At 31.3% G+C, this 13,031-nt stretch overlaps 2 protein-coding genes across 3 annotated transcripts; one reads left to right on the top strand and one right to left on the bottom strand.

Moving 5' to 3' along the window:
- Nucleotides 1-251: 251 nt before the first annotated feature.
- LOC123678287 (endophilin-B1) lies at nt 252-6,934 on the top strand. Of its 2 annotated transcripts, XM_045615263.1 has the most exons (7): nt 294-569; nt 637-1,070; nt 1,124-1,187; nt 1,669-1,704; nt 1,773-1,963; nt 4,032-4,179; nt 6,371-6,934. In XM_045615263.1, exons 1-7 carry the CDS (start codon nt 507-509, stop codon nt 6,479-6,481), a joined length of 1,047 nt encoding a protein of 348 aa, XP_045471219.1. In that variant the 5' UTR covers nt 294-506; the 3' UTR covers nt 6,482-6,934. The 2 variants fall into 2 exon arrangements, with proteins under 2 accessions (XP_045471220.1, XP_045471219.1); XM_045615264.1 differs by lacking the exon at nt 1,669-1,704 and having other exon boundaries at nt 252-569.
- Nucleotides 6,935-7,247: 313 nt separating this feature from the next.
- LOC123678289 (40S ribosomal protein S18) lies at nt 7,248-8,353 on the bottom strand. The gene is made up of 3 exons (XM_045615265.1): nt 8,212-8,353; nt 7,761-8,048; nt 7,248-7,451 (listed from the first exon to the last, which is right to left on the bottom strand). Exons 1-3 carry the CDS (start codon nt 8,212-8,214, stop codon nt 7,284-7,286), a joined length of 459 nt encoding a protein of 152 aa, XP_045471221.1. The 5' UTR covers nt 8,215-8,353; the 3' UTR covers nt 7,248-7,283.
- Nucleotides 8,354-13,031: the final 4,678 nt, after the last annotated feature.

Here is a 13,031-nt window from a genome sequence, read left to right as displayed (position 1 = left end):
GGAGGTATATACACAGACTAACAGTAATCTGTGGTATATACCTTCATAGTAAAAAGAGAAAAGTTACCTACTATTTGAAATTACATCCATCTTCCCATCCTACGAGTTGCGAAATAAAATTGTGTATACATTTTTGTGTATCGTGTGTGTGATCGGTCGATTTGTTGAATTTCAAATTCAAAATAATAATTAGTTCGCTTACATGTTAAAAGATGGCGATATGCTAATAAAAAATTACAAATATATATAAACTTATATTTTTGATTCAATATATATATGATATTTATGAAAAGAAGCTTTTTGTACGAATTGATACAATATTTAGATTTTCCATCAATTTTGTAGTGTTTATAGTTCTTTCATATAACGTTGATGTTTTTCACTTCATGTATTGTCATTTTGACAGCAGAGTATTCAAATAAGAACTTTTGTTTTTATGCGCAAAGAGCTAATCGATAAACAGCAGTGTAATGGTTCGATAGAATTTTAATTTTTTAAAAATTAACATGGATTTTAACGTGAAGAAAATGGTGAAAGATGCTGGTGCTGCTTTGAGTAGAGTTGTGCAGGTAAATGAAATTCATATAACATTTTCTTTAGAGATACTATTGTATGACGTGAAATTTTTCCTTTCAGTTAACAGAAGAAAAACTTGGCACTTCCGAAAAAACGGAGCTTGATGCACACTTTGAATACCTTTGGGAAAGAGCTGAAAATACAAAAAATTGTACTGAGAAAATTGTTCGCAATACTGAGGCTGTTTTGATTCCAAATCCTGGTAACAGAATCGAAGATTTTATATATGAGAAAATTGAAGGGAAAAGACATTCAAGACTCAGCAATTTGGAATATTTAGGTCTTGATTTGGTGGAAGCTGGAAACATTTTTGGCCCTGGTACATCATATGGAGGTGCATTGGTCAAAGTTGGGCAGTATGAACAAAAGCTGGGTCAAGTGGAAAGAGATTTTATTGGATCTGCTGCTATGTGTTTCACTCAGCCTCTCAGAAAGTTTCTAGATACAGAAGTAAAAACTATTCTTAAAGAAAAAAGCCTCCTTGAAACAAAAAGGTAAAAAAGTCTCTCATTTGCAAGGATTAAGTTTAAACCGTTCTTTTATTCAGATTGGATTTGGATGCTTGCAAAAATAGAGTTAGAAAAGCAAGAAGTATGTTAGGACACCAAACAGTAAGTACTTATACTCTTTTAAAATTTACTCTAATACTTTAGCCAGTTTGTTATTATATATAATTGTTTATAAGACTTATATAAATTCTGTTTTAAAACATCCAATTTGGACAGGATGTGAATATACATTTTAAACAATGGTTTCACATTTGTGGAATAAATCCTTATCTTGGATGTCTCATTTCAACTGGAAGTTGATAATTTTTATCAATTTATGTTTCTTTGATATATAAAATTGTGAGGGTCTCTTAAAATCTCTATAAAACATAATTACAGCCCTGAAATAATGTGATAATAAAAAATTCATCAGTTAGTACACAGTTTTTTGATATTTTTTCAAAGTATTAAGTTCATTTTTCACAGTTCTTAGTAAAACCATCCAAAGCATGATATAGGAATACTCTTATATCACGATTTTCAATTTTCAAATTGAAACTTATATTGAATATTTATTTCATTGAACATTTTCATGCTAACTTAGAAAGATGGTATTTCTCCTGAGACTATATTGGAACAGGTAATTTGGAAAATCACTTTCAATTCAGTTGAGGATGATTCAATTCAATATTAATATATTTTTTCAAGGCTGAACGTGATTTGAGAGTAGCACAATCAGAATTCGATAGACAGGCGGAAATAACAAAGCTGCTATTGGAAGGTATCAGCAGTTCACATGCAAGTCATATGAGGTATCTTCATGAATTTGTTGATACTCAGGCACGATTCTACTCTCAGTGCGCTACAGTCATGACTGATCTACAGAAGGAACTTTCTAGGTAAATTAACATGTTAACTGCCGCATAGGATTTTCAATATTGACATCCTGTATAGCTGGCCGCCAAATGGTAAAATATGAATACGAAATTCTCTTGTACGCCACCTGTTCAGCCGGCTACCAAAAAAAAATAATCTCCATATATAAATGGAAATTCAAAATTAAGATATGCACTTTCAGTTTCACAATGATATGTCAATATTTAGTGGAGAAAAGCACATACCAATTTTTTGGGATATGCCACAGTTTTGTTTAGCCCTTCAAGTATCAAGTCATACAGTTGCTGGCTGTACAGGTGGCAGTTAATGTTTTAACGTTATGTAAACAAAGAGTTCATAATTTTCAAATCATATTAATTTCTCAACTCAACATATTAGTTGAAAAATTTCTGTTCACGAAGTTTGCTTGAAGGATTTGAAATTGATTGGTGTGTCTTTGAAATATTTCAACATTCCCATTATTCAGTATAATAATGTTTGAATGTTTGGTGTTTTAATTTCGGGTTATTTTCCTCATTGTGAGTTAATTATTCATTTGAAATAGTTTTTACTCTAGTTTGAACACAACTTAGAACAATTTACAGTATGTTCAGGAATTATTGACATCTTGGCTAGCTGTGGGAAATGGAAATTAAGTTGGTAATGGCCCATTCAGTAATAATTCGCAGAATTCAAGTTGGTTGAAAATGTCATTGACAGAAGATACATATTTGAGAAATCACCAGATTCATTTCTAGGCTATATTTCATTTCTATGATAAAACCACAGCAATTTTTGGTGATTTGTTACCAGAAACAAAACTGCAACTGGATTTTCAAGGCCTCTTTCGATGTCAATAATTTCTGAATGTACTATACGTGTATATTTCAAATATGTTTCAATTATTGATTTATTTACAATAATTTCGAAGTAGTGGCAGAATAGTCAGTTACATTTTGTTGGGTAACATGAAAACATTGTTTCAGTACTGCTCCTAAACCTGGACCGGTCTTGAGGCTTAACAGTGAAGATCTAGAACCACCTGTTCCGAATAATACATGCGTTTCTTCCCCTGCTTCTTTCACTCAAATAGTTATAACAGATTCAGATTTCACAAGCATTTAGCTTTAGTGTGTTAAAACACTATGCATGTAATTTTATTTATTCATGAAAAATCTCGATTCATGCATTATTTTTTCTTTGTAGTGAGCAGTGTTCAAATGATTTTCTAAATTGAAAATTTCTAGAGTCAAAGACATTGGTTGGCCCAAAAGAAAATGTGATAAAACATTCAAGAATCTATCCAAAAATTTGAAAATTAGTGCTATCCTCATACTTCACAATTCTGGAATATATTGAAACATTTTTTTGATTTCCATTTCTTGAATTAATTGAATTTAATGAAGACAGAATGAGTGGAAATTCTCGGAAACGAATCGCACTACTCTTATAGATTTTGGTGTGCAAGGATCTTGTGATACAACAGTAGTATTTACATTATTATCACACCTTTTATTTTTCCTGACTAATAATGAACTCTTTTATTTCAAATGGATCACCCCATATATTTTTTCTTTTGAAATCCTTAACAAATACTGAATATTTTCCATGTAATACTTCCTATACCTAAATGCCATAATTTGATTACAAAGTTTATCACTATTCTGGAAAAAGGAAAGATCTGACAACAACCAACAAAATCTATAAAAATCCGTTGATATAAGATAAATGAGGTTTCACTTGAAAACTCACTCTGTGTATCTAAAGATAATCGTGCGATACATATCATATTCATGATTTTTCAATATTGAATAGAATACGTACAATAACTACTAATTTTTATGCAAAAGCAGACCATATATTGACAAATTGTAATGATTTAGCACATTTTTGGGACAACATAATGTTCTCACAATGTGTAGTCGAATAATTGCTGAATTTAATCCATTGAAGTGATAAAGCTAAAGAAATGCCTTCCAATATTCACAATCAGTATTAGATGTTAATTGAATATAATTATCCATTAGGCATATTATATTTTGATTGCTTAAGGGTTGAATAGAAGCTATTTATTTTATTTAATACTCACAGCTTGATCACAATACCAGGAGCAAGTACTGACAGTTCCCCCATTCTGAACGGAAGTTCCGGTGATTCCAAAGAAAATTTTCAAATGGCTAAAGTATTGTACAATTACGAACCTAAGGATTCCTCAGAATTGAAACTTTATGCTAATGAGGTATGTATTAAAATTTCACATTGATCTTTTCGTTTTGGAATAGAGAGAAGTTCTGACTGTTATATCTGATTTCAATAAGTTCTCTAACACAGGTTTTTAAATATGTTATTATTTCAATCTAAGCTTGATGGAAGTTCATTTTGATCATAAATAATATTTTACTTCTTCCTCTATTATTATTATTATTTATACATAGAGGGGGCTGATGGAGTTGACAATTTTTGGGATTTCAAAAAAATGTTCAGTTGAGGTAATCAGTTCAAGTTTATTTGTTCATTTAATAGAATTTGTTTTTTATTATATCGATTTATTACTAAAGTTTCTAATAGGTTGAATCTAAAGTTTTTGCTTTCAATGTGGAAATTTCAAAATTATGTCCTGTATCTAATAAATGTTGTGCTTCTGTGGAATTTATATTTTCATTAACATAACTTTTTTCGTGTTCCTTAATTCTTGTCTGGAATGATCTTCCTATTTGGTTTTACATATGTTTTGGATCGTAGGAGATTTGCTGAGATTGTGTCAACCTTCATTAAATGGAGACGGCACCTTGAGAAAAGGAAGATACATAGTGGCAAGTACCACAGGGATAAACACCCGATTTCTCGTTATTATTAGATGTTTTGTCTTTATTGTTTTTATTAATTCCTAAATAATTATCTGTTTTAAACAAAATATTATAATTTTCATTCATGTTTAAAAATTACTGTTTTTTGTCCTATGTATGTTAATGAAAATTATATCTAGCTATTCAATTCACACATGAGATAATAATGGAATACATTCTTCAGACAATAACAAAAAATTAACATCGAAAATGATTTTGCTATTTATCGGGCGGTGCACATTTTGAACAATTTTTAAAACTAGTCTGTTTTCTAACATTTTTTCATGAAATCGGTATCATTAAAATTTAGTTTATTCGCTTCTGTACTAAACTTAGAATAAAAAAATCAATAAATTTAGTATATCCAAAGGCTTAATAAAAAGAAATATATTTCTTCAATCTAAGACAAACAGAGAAAGTTAAGAGATACGTAAAGATAAATCAATATCATAATTTCATACTTTCATCTCGAAACTTGTGGAACAAGATTAGTCTGATGTGTATGATGTTAAAGAGGACTGAAGAGTGATTAGACTACAAAGTTTTTAGGTATCTCCATAGATGAAAACATGAAGTTGCAACAGTATATAATTGGTTTGGGAAAGAAATTATATTCTGTCTCATATAGTTTGAAAATAATAAGTCGATACTTAGACATGGATTGTGTTCAAGAGAAAAATTAAGGAATTGTTGATTGATTTAGAGCCTTATTCTATAGACTATTTTTCCCTCTATCTTTCTTGAGTCATAACTCAGTTTTGTCCTCACTTGTCGCCATCTTGAACTTTTTATGAGCTCGTATAGTTTTTGTGGGGATGATTTCTCTTTCCATTTGTTTTTTTTTATATAATCATAATAATAATAAATCCATTTATTTTAAAGTCTCACACTCATATAGGACAACCAAAGGCTTCAATTATCAGAGTTCCAGTAACCCGGACTCTGCTTAGGTCTCAAATTAAATTACAATGTTACAAATGACATTCTTTCATTTACTGTTACCAAATTAACATCTGTACGACACTGTAACATTCTCTGAAATATACCTACTCATTATTATTTTCATATTAAAGATAATTTAGGGAAATTAATAGAAAATAGTAAAGACAAAACATCCAATAACAAGAAATCAGGAGTACATAAGCTAACTTGTGGTGCTTGCCCATATGTTGGCCAAACAGGAAGATCGTTTCAGACAAGAATTAAGAAACACTTTTGTGCCATTAACCAGAAAAGAAATTCCACATACTGCTAACATTTTGCACATTGAAAGCAAAAACTTTTGACTCAACCTAATAGAAACTTCAGAAATTAATTGATTTCATAAAAAATAATTATATATTTAATGAACTAATAGACTTGAACCTCTTGAAAATTTTTCAAGAATCCCAAAAATTGTTAACCCTGTTAGTTCCCTCTACTTTATTTCTTGTCACAATTTCAGTGTTTATAGACTTTTGTAAAACCAGTATCCAATAATACTCACCTGAAGAAGTCATGGTTCGACTAAACAGTTATCGTATAATTAAAAAATTGTTATAATTGCTTGTTTTTAGGATATAACTCGACTTATCTTGGTTTTAGGTGATCAAAGTAACTGAAATAATAGGAAAGACTGATGATGATTATATGCTTGGAGAAAGAGGTCAACTGAAAGGCAAAGTTCCCAGAGCATATTTAGAAATAATTTCTTGAATCCTCGACTACACAAGAACTATCAATTTTGAATTACTAGTACCTAATGAAATCATTCCAACTATTCATGAAATTTGACTCTTATCCTACTTCTGATTATGTTGTTAAAAATTCTATCAGAAAAATGTATTTCACTCTATATATCAAAAAGATTCCAATATCACCGATTTACAAACTATATTTGCTGCTCAAGGTGTAGCTAAAATGTTTAATATGCTCTTAATAAATTTTACGGTAATCATCGACTAAGATGCAATAATATAGTCAATTAGTAATGTTTTGCAGTTAATCAAAGTATTATGAAAAGGCCAGAAAGTGAATGTTCCCTTATCTTTGATCAATTTTTATTCTCTAATTAAGTATAATCTCTTCTCTTTTTATTAACTTTCATTCACTGCCTGGAATATATTGTTATTGTATCAATATTGTTAACAAATTAAAATATATAACTGACTTTTTTTTCTTCATTAGAACCTTTCAGATAAAAAAAAACTAGCTTTATTATTGCTAGGAAGTTTGGACACGTTAAAATTTTTATGGATTTACATGATTTTGTATAATAATTTCTTTATAATAAAATTGAATATTTTTAAATTAATTGTTCCCATTATAAATGATAATAGTGATCCAATGATATAAATAAAAAATGGTAATATTAAATTATTAGAAGAGAAAATTTCAATGAAATAAAAGACCTGCAAAACATAAATTTGAAGCTTTCACATAAACAAAATGGTAGGTATTTTAAGTATGAATGAACACAAGATGGATTTTAAAGAATCTTTATTATTACTAAATAAAATCACTTCTTCTTGGACACACCCACAGTTCTACCACGTCTACCAGTGGTTTTGGTATGCTGGCCTCTCACTCTGAGACCCCAGTAGTGACGCAAACCTCTGTGAGCACGGATCTTTTTCAATCGTTCTAAATCTTCACGGAGTTTTGAGTCCAAGGCGGATGAGGTGAGCTAGAATGAATAATCGCATATTGAAGCAGTTCAAAAAAAACAAATGAGTTTTTTGGAATTATACATGAGGAATACATATATTTGATGTTGTCGCACATCACTCTGAAGAGTAAAAATTTTCAGAAAGTAACAACACCTGTGAATGCTTCAAAGGAACATAAGTTCCAGATTCACATACACATGTACTTGTTCAATTCTTGAAAATAATGTGCTTTTAATTTGGCACAGGCTACCAGCTAAAGTACTTCTAGCCATACTTTCGCCGTTTTACAGTGCATAAGAAAAATCCATTAGTTAATAAGAACTTACTTGAGAGTATTTTCCGTCAACAATATCCTTTTGTCTGTTCAAAAACCAATCAGGGATTTTATATTGTCTTGGGTTGGACATGATGGTAATGATTTTCTCAACTTCTTCATCGGTGCACTCTCCTGCCCTTTTTTTCAAGTCAACATCGGCTTTTTTCAAGATTATGTTAGAGTAACGACGACCAACACCTTTGATGGCGGTGAGGGCGAACATAACATTCCTTTTTCCATCGATATTAGTACCGAGGATACGGAGAATGTGTTGAAACTTTTCTGGTATCACCAAAGACTGAAAAACAATGACATTAATTTTGAGGTTAATTCGACATGGATACGTAAAAACAGGAAAATAAATTTATTGAAATATACCCCTAGGATATCAAAAAGATGTATTAATTAGTTGTATTAAAAACATTCCGGATTACTGAAATAAAATAAAATTAGAAACTCACCATCTTGACGATGTATCTATCACTTCTACGCCACCAAACTAAAGACAGAGAAGATAGGTGAAAACTGACAGCTGACGTTGTTTCAGAGAAAGGAGAGATCACAAACTTCTGTTCTTTTTTCTTCTATTCTGGTCTCCTGAAAATATTACGTTTTCATTCTACGGCTACTGAATATGAAATTAATTCAACTTTCTTGAAATGGCTAATTAGTTAAGATTTAACAATAAAATCACAAATTTTATGATATAATTTTATGATAACAGAAATATTGGTATAGGGATTTCTAGAGTAGGTGGCGCTGTCTATGTAACTTTCGTGAATGACATCTGTCTAATTTTCATTTAGATTAAGGATGGTACTTGTCTCTGGATGGACCTAAACATGTCTAACACACTCAATGAAAAACTTCTAGGGCCAATTGCCCCATTCAAAAAATAAAGACTGTTTACGTAATCAATGTTTTGTACTAACCGATGTTCATAATTTCTACCGATTGCGACTTTTGAAAGGATCAGCCTTTTTGGATTTTGATGGTTTTGGTCCCTTTTCACTTGATTTCCGCATCGTTTCCTATGGCACTCACGTCGTCTTTCTGTCAATGTCGTGTTTTGAGGTTGAATCAATAATTATATCATATAAATATAATAAATGGACTTCTACTCGCAACGCTTTACTCTCTATCAAAGAGAGAGAGGTGATGTGAAGGTTGGAATAATTAAAGGAAAATTATACGATTTGGCTGTGGGAATAACGCGTTTTTAATTTTTTTAAGGGAAATATGGATCATATCTAAGAACTATATGGGACAAATTTTCATAATATCTGAAATTCCATTCAGAAAGAGCCGAATTTAATTGAGTCCTATCTGAAAGAAAATATTTTTTATTTTTTATTACAGAGGTTTCAGAAAGTTCTGCATATGAATATTATTATAAATGATATAATTCATGTTTTGATGAATCAATAGAATCCGTGAATTATTTTTTTATCCGTGATATTAATTTTCGTTACCAAGCAACGGTAATTCATAGAATTTGACAGTGTATTCGCATTTCACTGAATACTATTTTGCAAATTCCTCGAAACGAATCGTTTTTCAACGAAAATGAGATATTCAATTCTTGAAAGAAATGATATGGTTCAGGCTTATTATGCAGTGTATTTCTCATGGAGGAAAGCGAGAAAAATTTACTTCCGCAGATTTCCAAGCCGAAAATTACCCAACTTCAAGACATTCATTTAAACAGTGCGTAAATTATGTGAAGAAGGTATTATTCATCGCAAAAGAAGTTAGTAAGAAATAATCTTACAATATCTAATAAAATTATATCGAATCAACCGAGTATTCACAAGATCATATGATCTGTATGGAGAGTTTTAAAAAGACACAACTACCATTCCTATCGTTTTCAACGAAGTCAAACGTTAGAAGGAGGTGATTTTAATATAATTCTGACAATTCATCTCAAGAAGAACATGTGCTAAAAGAGATTTTTCACGTCTCATTTTATTGGAGCTATATTCCATAGAGATGAATTCTTTAACAGAAAAAACAATATTTTATGCTACACATGCTACGGTAGCAATGAAAAGCTAGAAGGGGTTTTCAGTCAATGTTCGTGCGGGAATGATGGATAAATTTAGACTGCCTCGGTGGTATGGTCAACTGGGAGGTAGACTGTGGTGCCGAAGGTACCGGGTTCGAATCCCGGCAGGTCATTGATGTTGTGCATGTCTAATAATAATTATTGTACGTATGTATATTAACCTTATATTATATGTATGTATATTAAGCGCCAATTGTGGCCTTGGAGGACACATACATATATAACTATATACATATAATAATGTGGTCTCCAAGAGTACTATTGGCTCCTGACTTCAAGAGCTTTAACTATTTTCTCTGTGTGTATCGTATATCAATGTTTTTGTACCTACATTCGAGTCATCAATTGTATTCATCTATACATAATTAACTTTGCCTTAGATAACTTTGTCAAGATGTCAATTTATTATCAGTACCGTAGTTATTTACATTTGATGCCTGTTCGAGTAATCATTTCATCAGAGGAATTTAATCAATTCGTCTTTTCAAAGAGCAAACAGTTTCGATGCAGATCTTGCAGAAACATCGTATTCGGCAGAATTATTGACTTTCATTTCATTAAAGGCTGTCGAAGGAAGATAAGGATAGTATTAGGAATGAAATTCTAGCGCTCACCTGCACGCCTGAAGGTTTATTCAGTTCCCTAATTTGAAGTTATTGAGTAGCTCATTAACTCAGCATCAGATGAAGTTGACAAGACAAGTAAAACGACAGAACTTCGTCGTTATATGTGAATGCATTAATATGAATGATTGCTCTCTTCTCGACTATTACTGAGGGTTGAGTTGTTCTAGCGGAGAGGATTTGGGAATATTCATAATGACACAATTTAAGGTTCTAGATAAAGTTAAAAAAGATATTATGATAAAATACACGAGTTCTTTCCTCGTAACAAAGTTATACGTATTCTGTAAACGAAGATGCATATTCTATGCATCTTTCTGAGCAACCAACGATACAGTTAAAATATATAAAAATAGTGTGTACCTATCTACGGCATTCTCGGTACTTTTCAGTTCTGCCATATGGCACTTTCTAGGAAAATAGTCATATTTCCATAAAACTAGCAGAATTTGATGATAGTGCCAATAGGAAACAATTCGGAAATAAATTGGATTACCACAGCATTCTTCCCAAAATCGAAAAAGTTTGGTTCCGTCAAAACTTGCCAGTTTTATCTTGAACTTTTTCAAGAGTGAGTATCCAAATTATTATAAAGATCCACTTAGTTAGTTGTGAAAAATAAATTAATTATAAAATTTGGTACTTATTTACTAACTCTGTAGCGAAGATTAATGAAGATTCTATAAACTGGATAAGCACCACAAAAAAGTAGGACTACAAGAAACACCCTGTATCTCGAAAACAGAGCGTTTGTGGGCTAGTGTTTATAGGTCATTTTATTTTTAAAATGATCCAATCTCTCATTTTTCTTCGTAATTCCCATTCAGGAACACACAGTATAAGATAAGGACAATCGAATTGTTAATTAAAAAAATTTTTTCGAGTAATTTGGTTCAAATTTCGTTATCAAACCTCTTTTTCTCACATTATAAATATGAGTAAATGTTGTCAAACATTTTTTTTTTCGATTACCCTCCCAAGAAGAAAAAAAGATCTACGCCCTTGGACATACGAGCGCATTTTCAGACACTCACATAATTATGCAACAATAAAATAATGTGGGATTATTTCGATACCAAGTGAGTGAAATTTCTAGAGTAGGTACCTTTTGAGTTGAAATTTGATTTACACATTCCAAAATATAAGCTATGACCTAACCTAAAATAACATAAACAGAGAAGCTCGTGTTGAAATTCATTATTTCTAAAATGATTCCAAAGGTTAAAAGAAAATAAAATAGGTCATTAGTCATATAGATCTCGAAAAAAAATGTTAAACATTTTCCTAGAGCCGAACCTGGTGTGACCTGGAGGAAATGCATGCCCCGTCACCTAAGAAATCGCGGTGGCAAGAATGCGAGTAAAAACGAAAAATAATCGGGTAATAATATTCCATTATCTTTGGCGGAAAGCATCTCTTTTCGGTTTATGGAAATTTATTACTCATAGATTCGCTATAAAGCGCTTTTTCTTGAGCTTCGTGGTGGGGGTGTGCATTAAGCCCTAATGCTTTTCCATTCTGTCTGGAATTGCCATTTTACAACCCTGATGTGTCTCTCCAGATATTCAATTTTCCAGCAGGATACCTCGACAGGGATGTGTGAATCACTTATTCCTTCATAAAGAATTTTTATAAGGTGGTTGCTAAGTCAGAAGGAAGGATATTTCGTTATTATGCCGACCACATCATCGTAATAAATTTTCATGGTTCTTTGGAGCAGGTAATCATAATTTTTTTCATGATGGGTATGCTTAATAAAGTACAGTCAACTGAAGACATGATACTGCTCACGAAAGGACAAATAAACCTTTTTTATATAAGCGTAAATCATTGGATTTCCCGAATTATAGTGCTTTTTATGATGAGAAGAATTAATCTTTCAAAAAATGGCTCAGAATTCTAGTCTTCCCATTTGAAAAAACATAACTTTGGGACGTTGCTTCGTAATTAAAGTCCATTTTAAAAAGACAAGCACGCCACTGGATTCTACGTAAAAATGTGCTCTATTTATAAAACATATCTTGATTCGAATTTTGTAGAAATAAGTGAAAAGCATAGAAATAATCAGATTGACGGAAGGACACTGCTCTTGTTACAGAAAGCTCAATTTTTCTGTGTTCATCAACAGTTGAAACCATTGAAATATTGAGACTCTTAGGTGGAAAGAGGTTTTTGGCCATTTTCTATTATTTATATTGATCCGAATCATACGGTGTTATATATTTTTGAAATCAGGAAAAATCAAGCTTTCAGAAAATGATACAAAAATCTAGTGTTCCCATTTGAAAAAACATAACTTTGGGTCATAGCTGCGTAAATAAAAACCCTTTCGAAAATACGAGCACGCCACTGGATTCAACGTAAAAAAGTATCTGTATAATGTTTTAATTTCAGAGCTTTATCATCAGTATTAGCGGAGATATAAATGTTTTTCGATATCGCCATTTTTCCAATTTTCGCTTTCAACTAGAAAACAAAAGAAGTTGGCCAAAAATGAATACTACTCTTATTAGTTTCTCAGAAAAAGAGACCGAGTATGGCGTATCAGATTTTGTCTATCTCCTCTGGTTTAAAAGTTGTAGTGCTAAAA

Source organism: Harmonia axyridis, chromosome 4, assembly GCF_914767665.1.
Source record: "Harmonia axyridis chromosome 4, icHarAxyr1.1, whole genome shotgun sequence".
Taxonomy (NCBI): domain Eukaryota; kingdom Metazoa; phylum Arthropoda; class Insecta; order Coleoptera; family Coccinellidae; genus Harmonia; species Harmonia axyridis.
The sequence above is the reverse complement of the archived record's forward strand: the minus strand, read 5'-3'. Positions and strand labels throughout refer to the sequence as shown.

Coding starts and splice junctions, on each gene's coding strand:
- LOC123678287 (XM_045615263.1), top strand. CDS start 507: ATGGATTTTAACGTGAAGAAAATGGTGAAAGATGCTGGTGCTGCTTTG. Junction 1,071..1,123: donor AGCCTCCTTGAAACAAAAAG/GTAAAAAAGTCT, acceptor TCTTTTATTCAG/ATTGGATTTGGATGCTTGCA. Junction 1,188..1,668: donor GTATGTTAGGACACCAAACA/GTAAGTACTTAT, acceptor ATGCTAACTTAG/AAAGATGGTATTTCTCCTGA.
- LOC123678289 (XM_045615265.1), bottom strand. Junction 7,452..7,760: donor TTGACGGAAAATACTCTCAA/GTAAGTTCTTAT, acceptor TATTCATTCTAG/CTCACCTCATCCGCCTTGGA.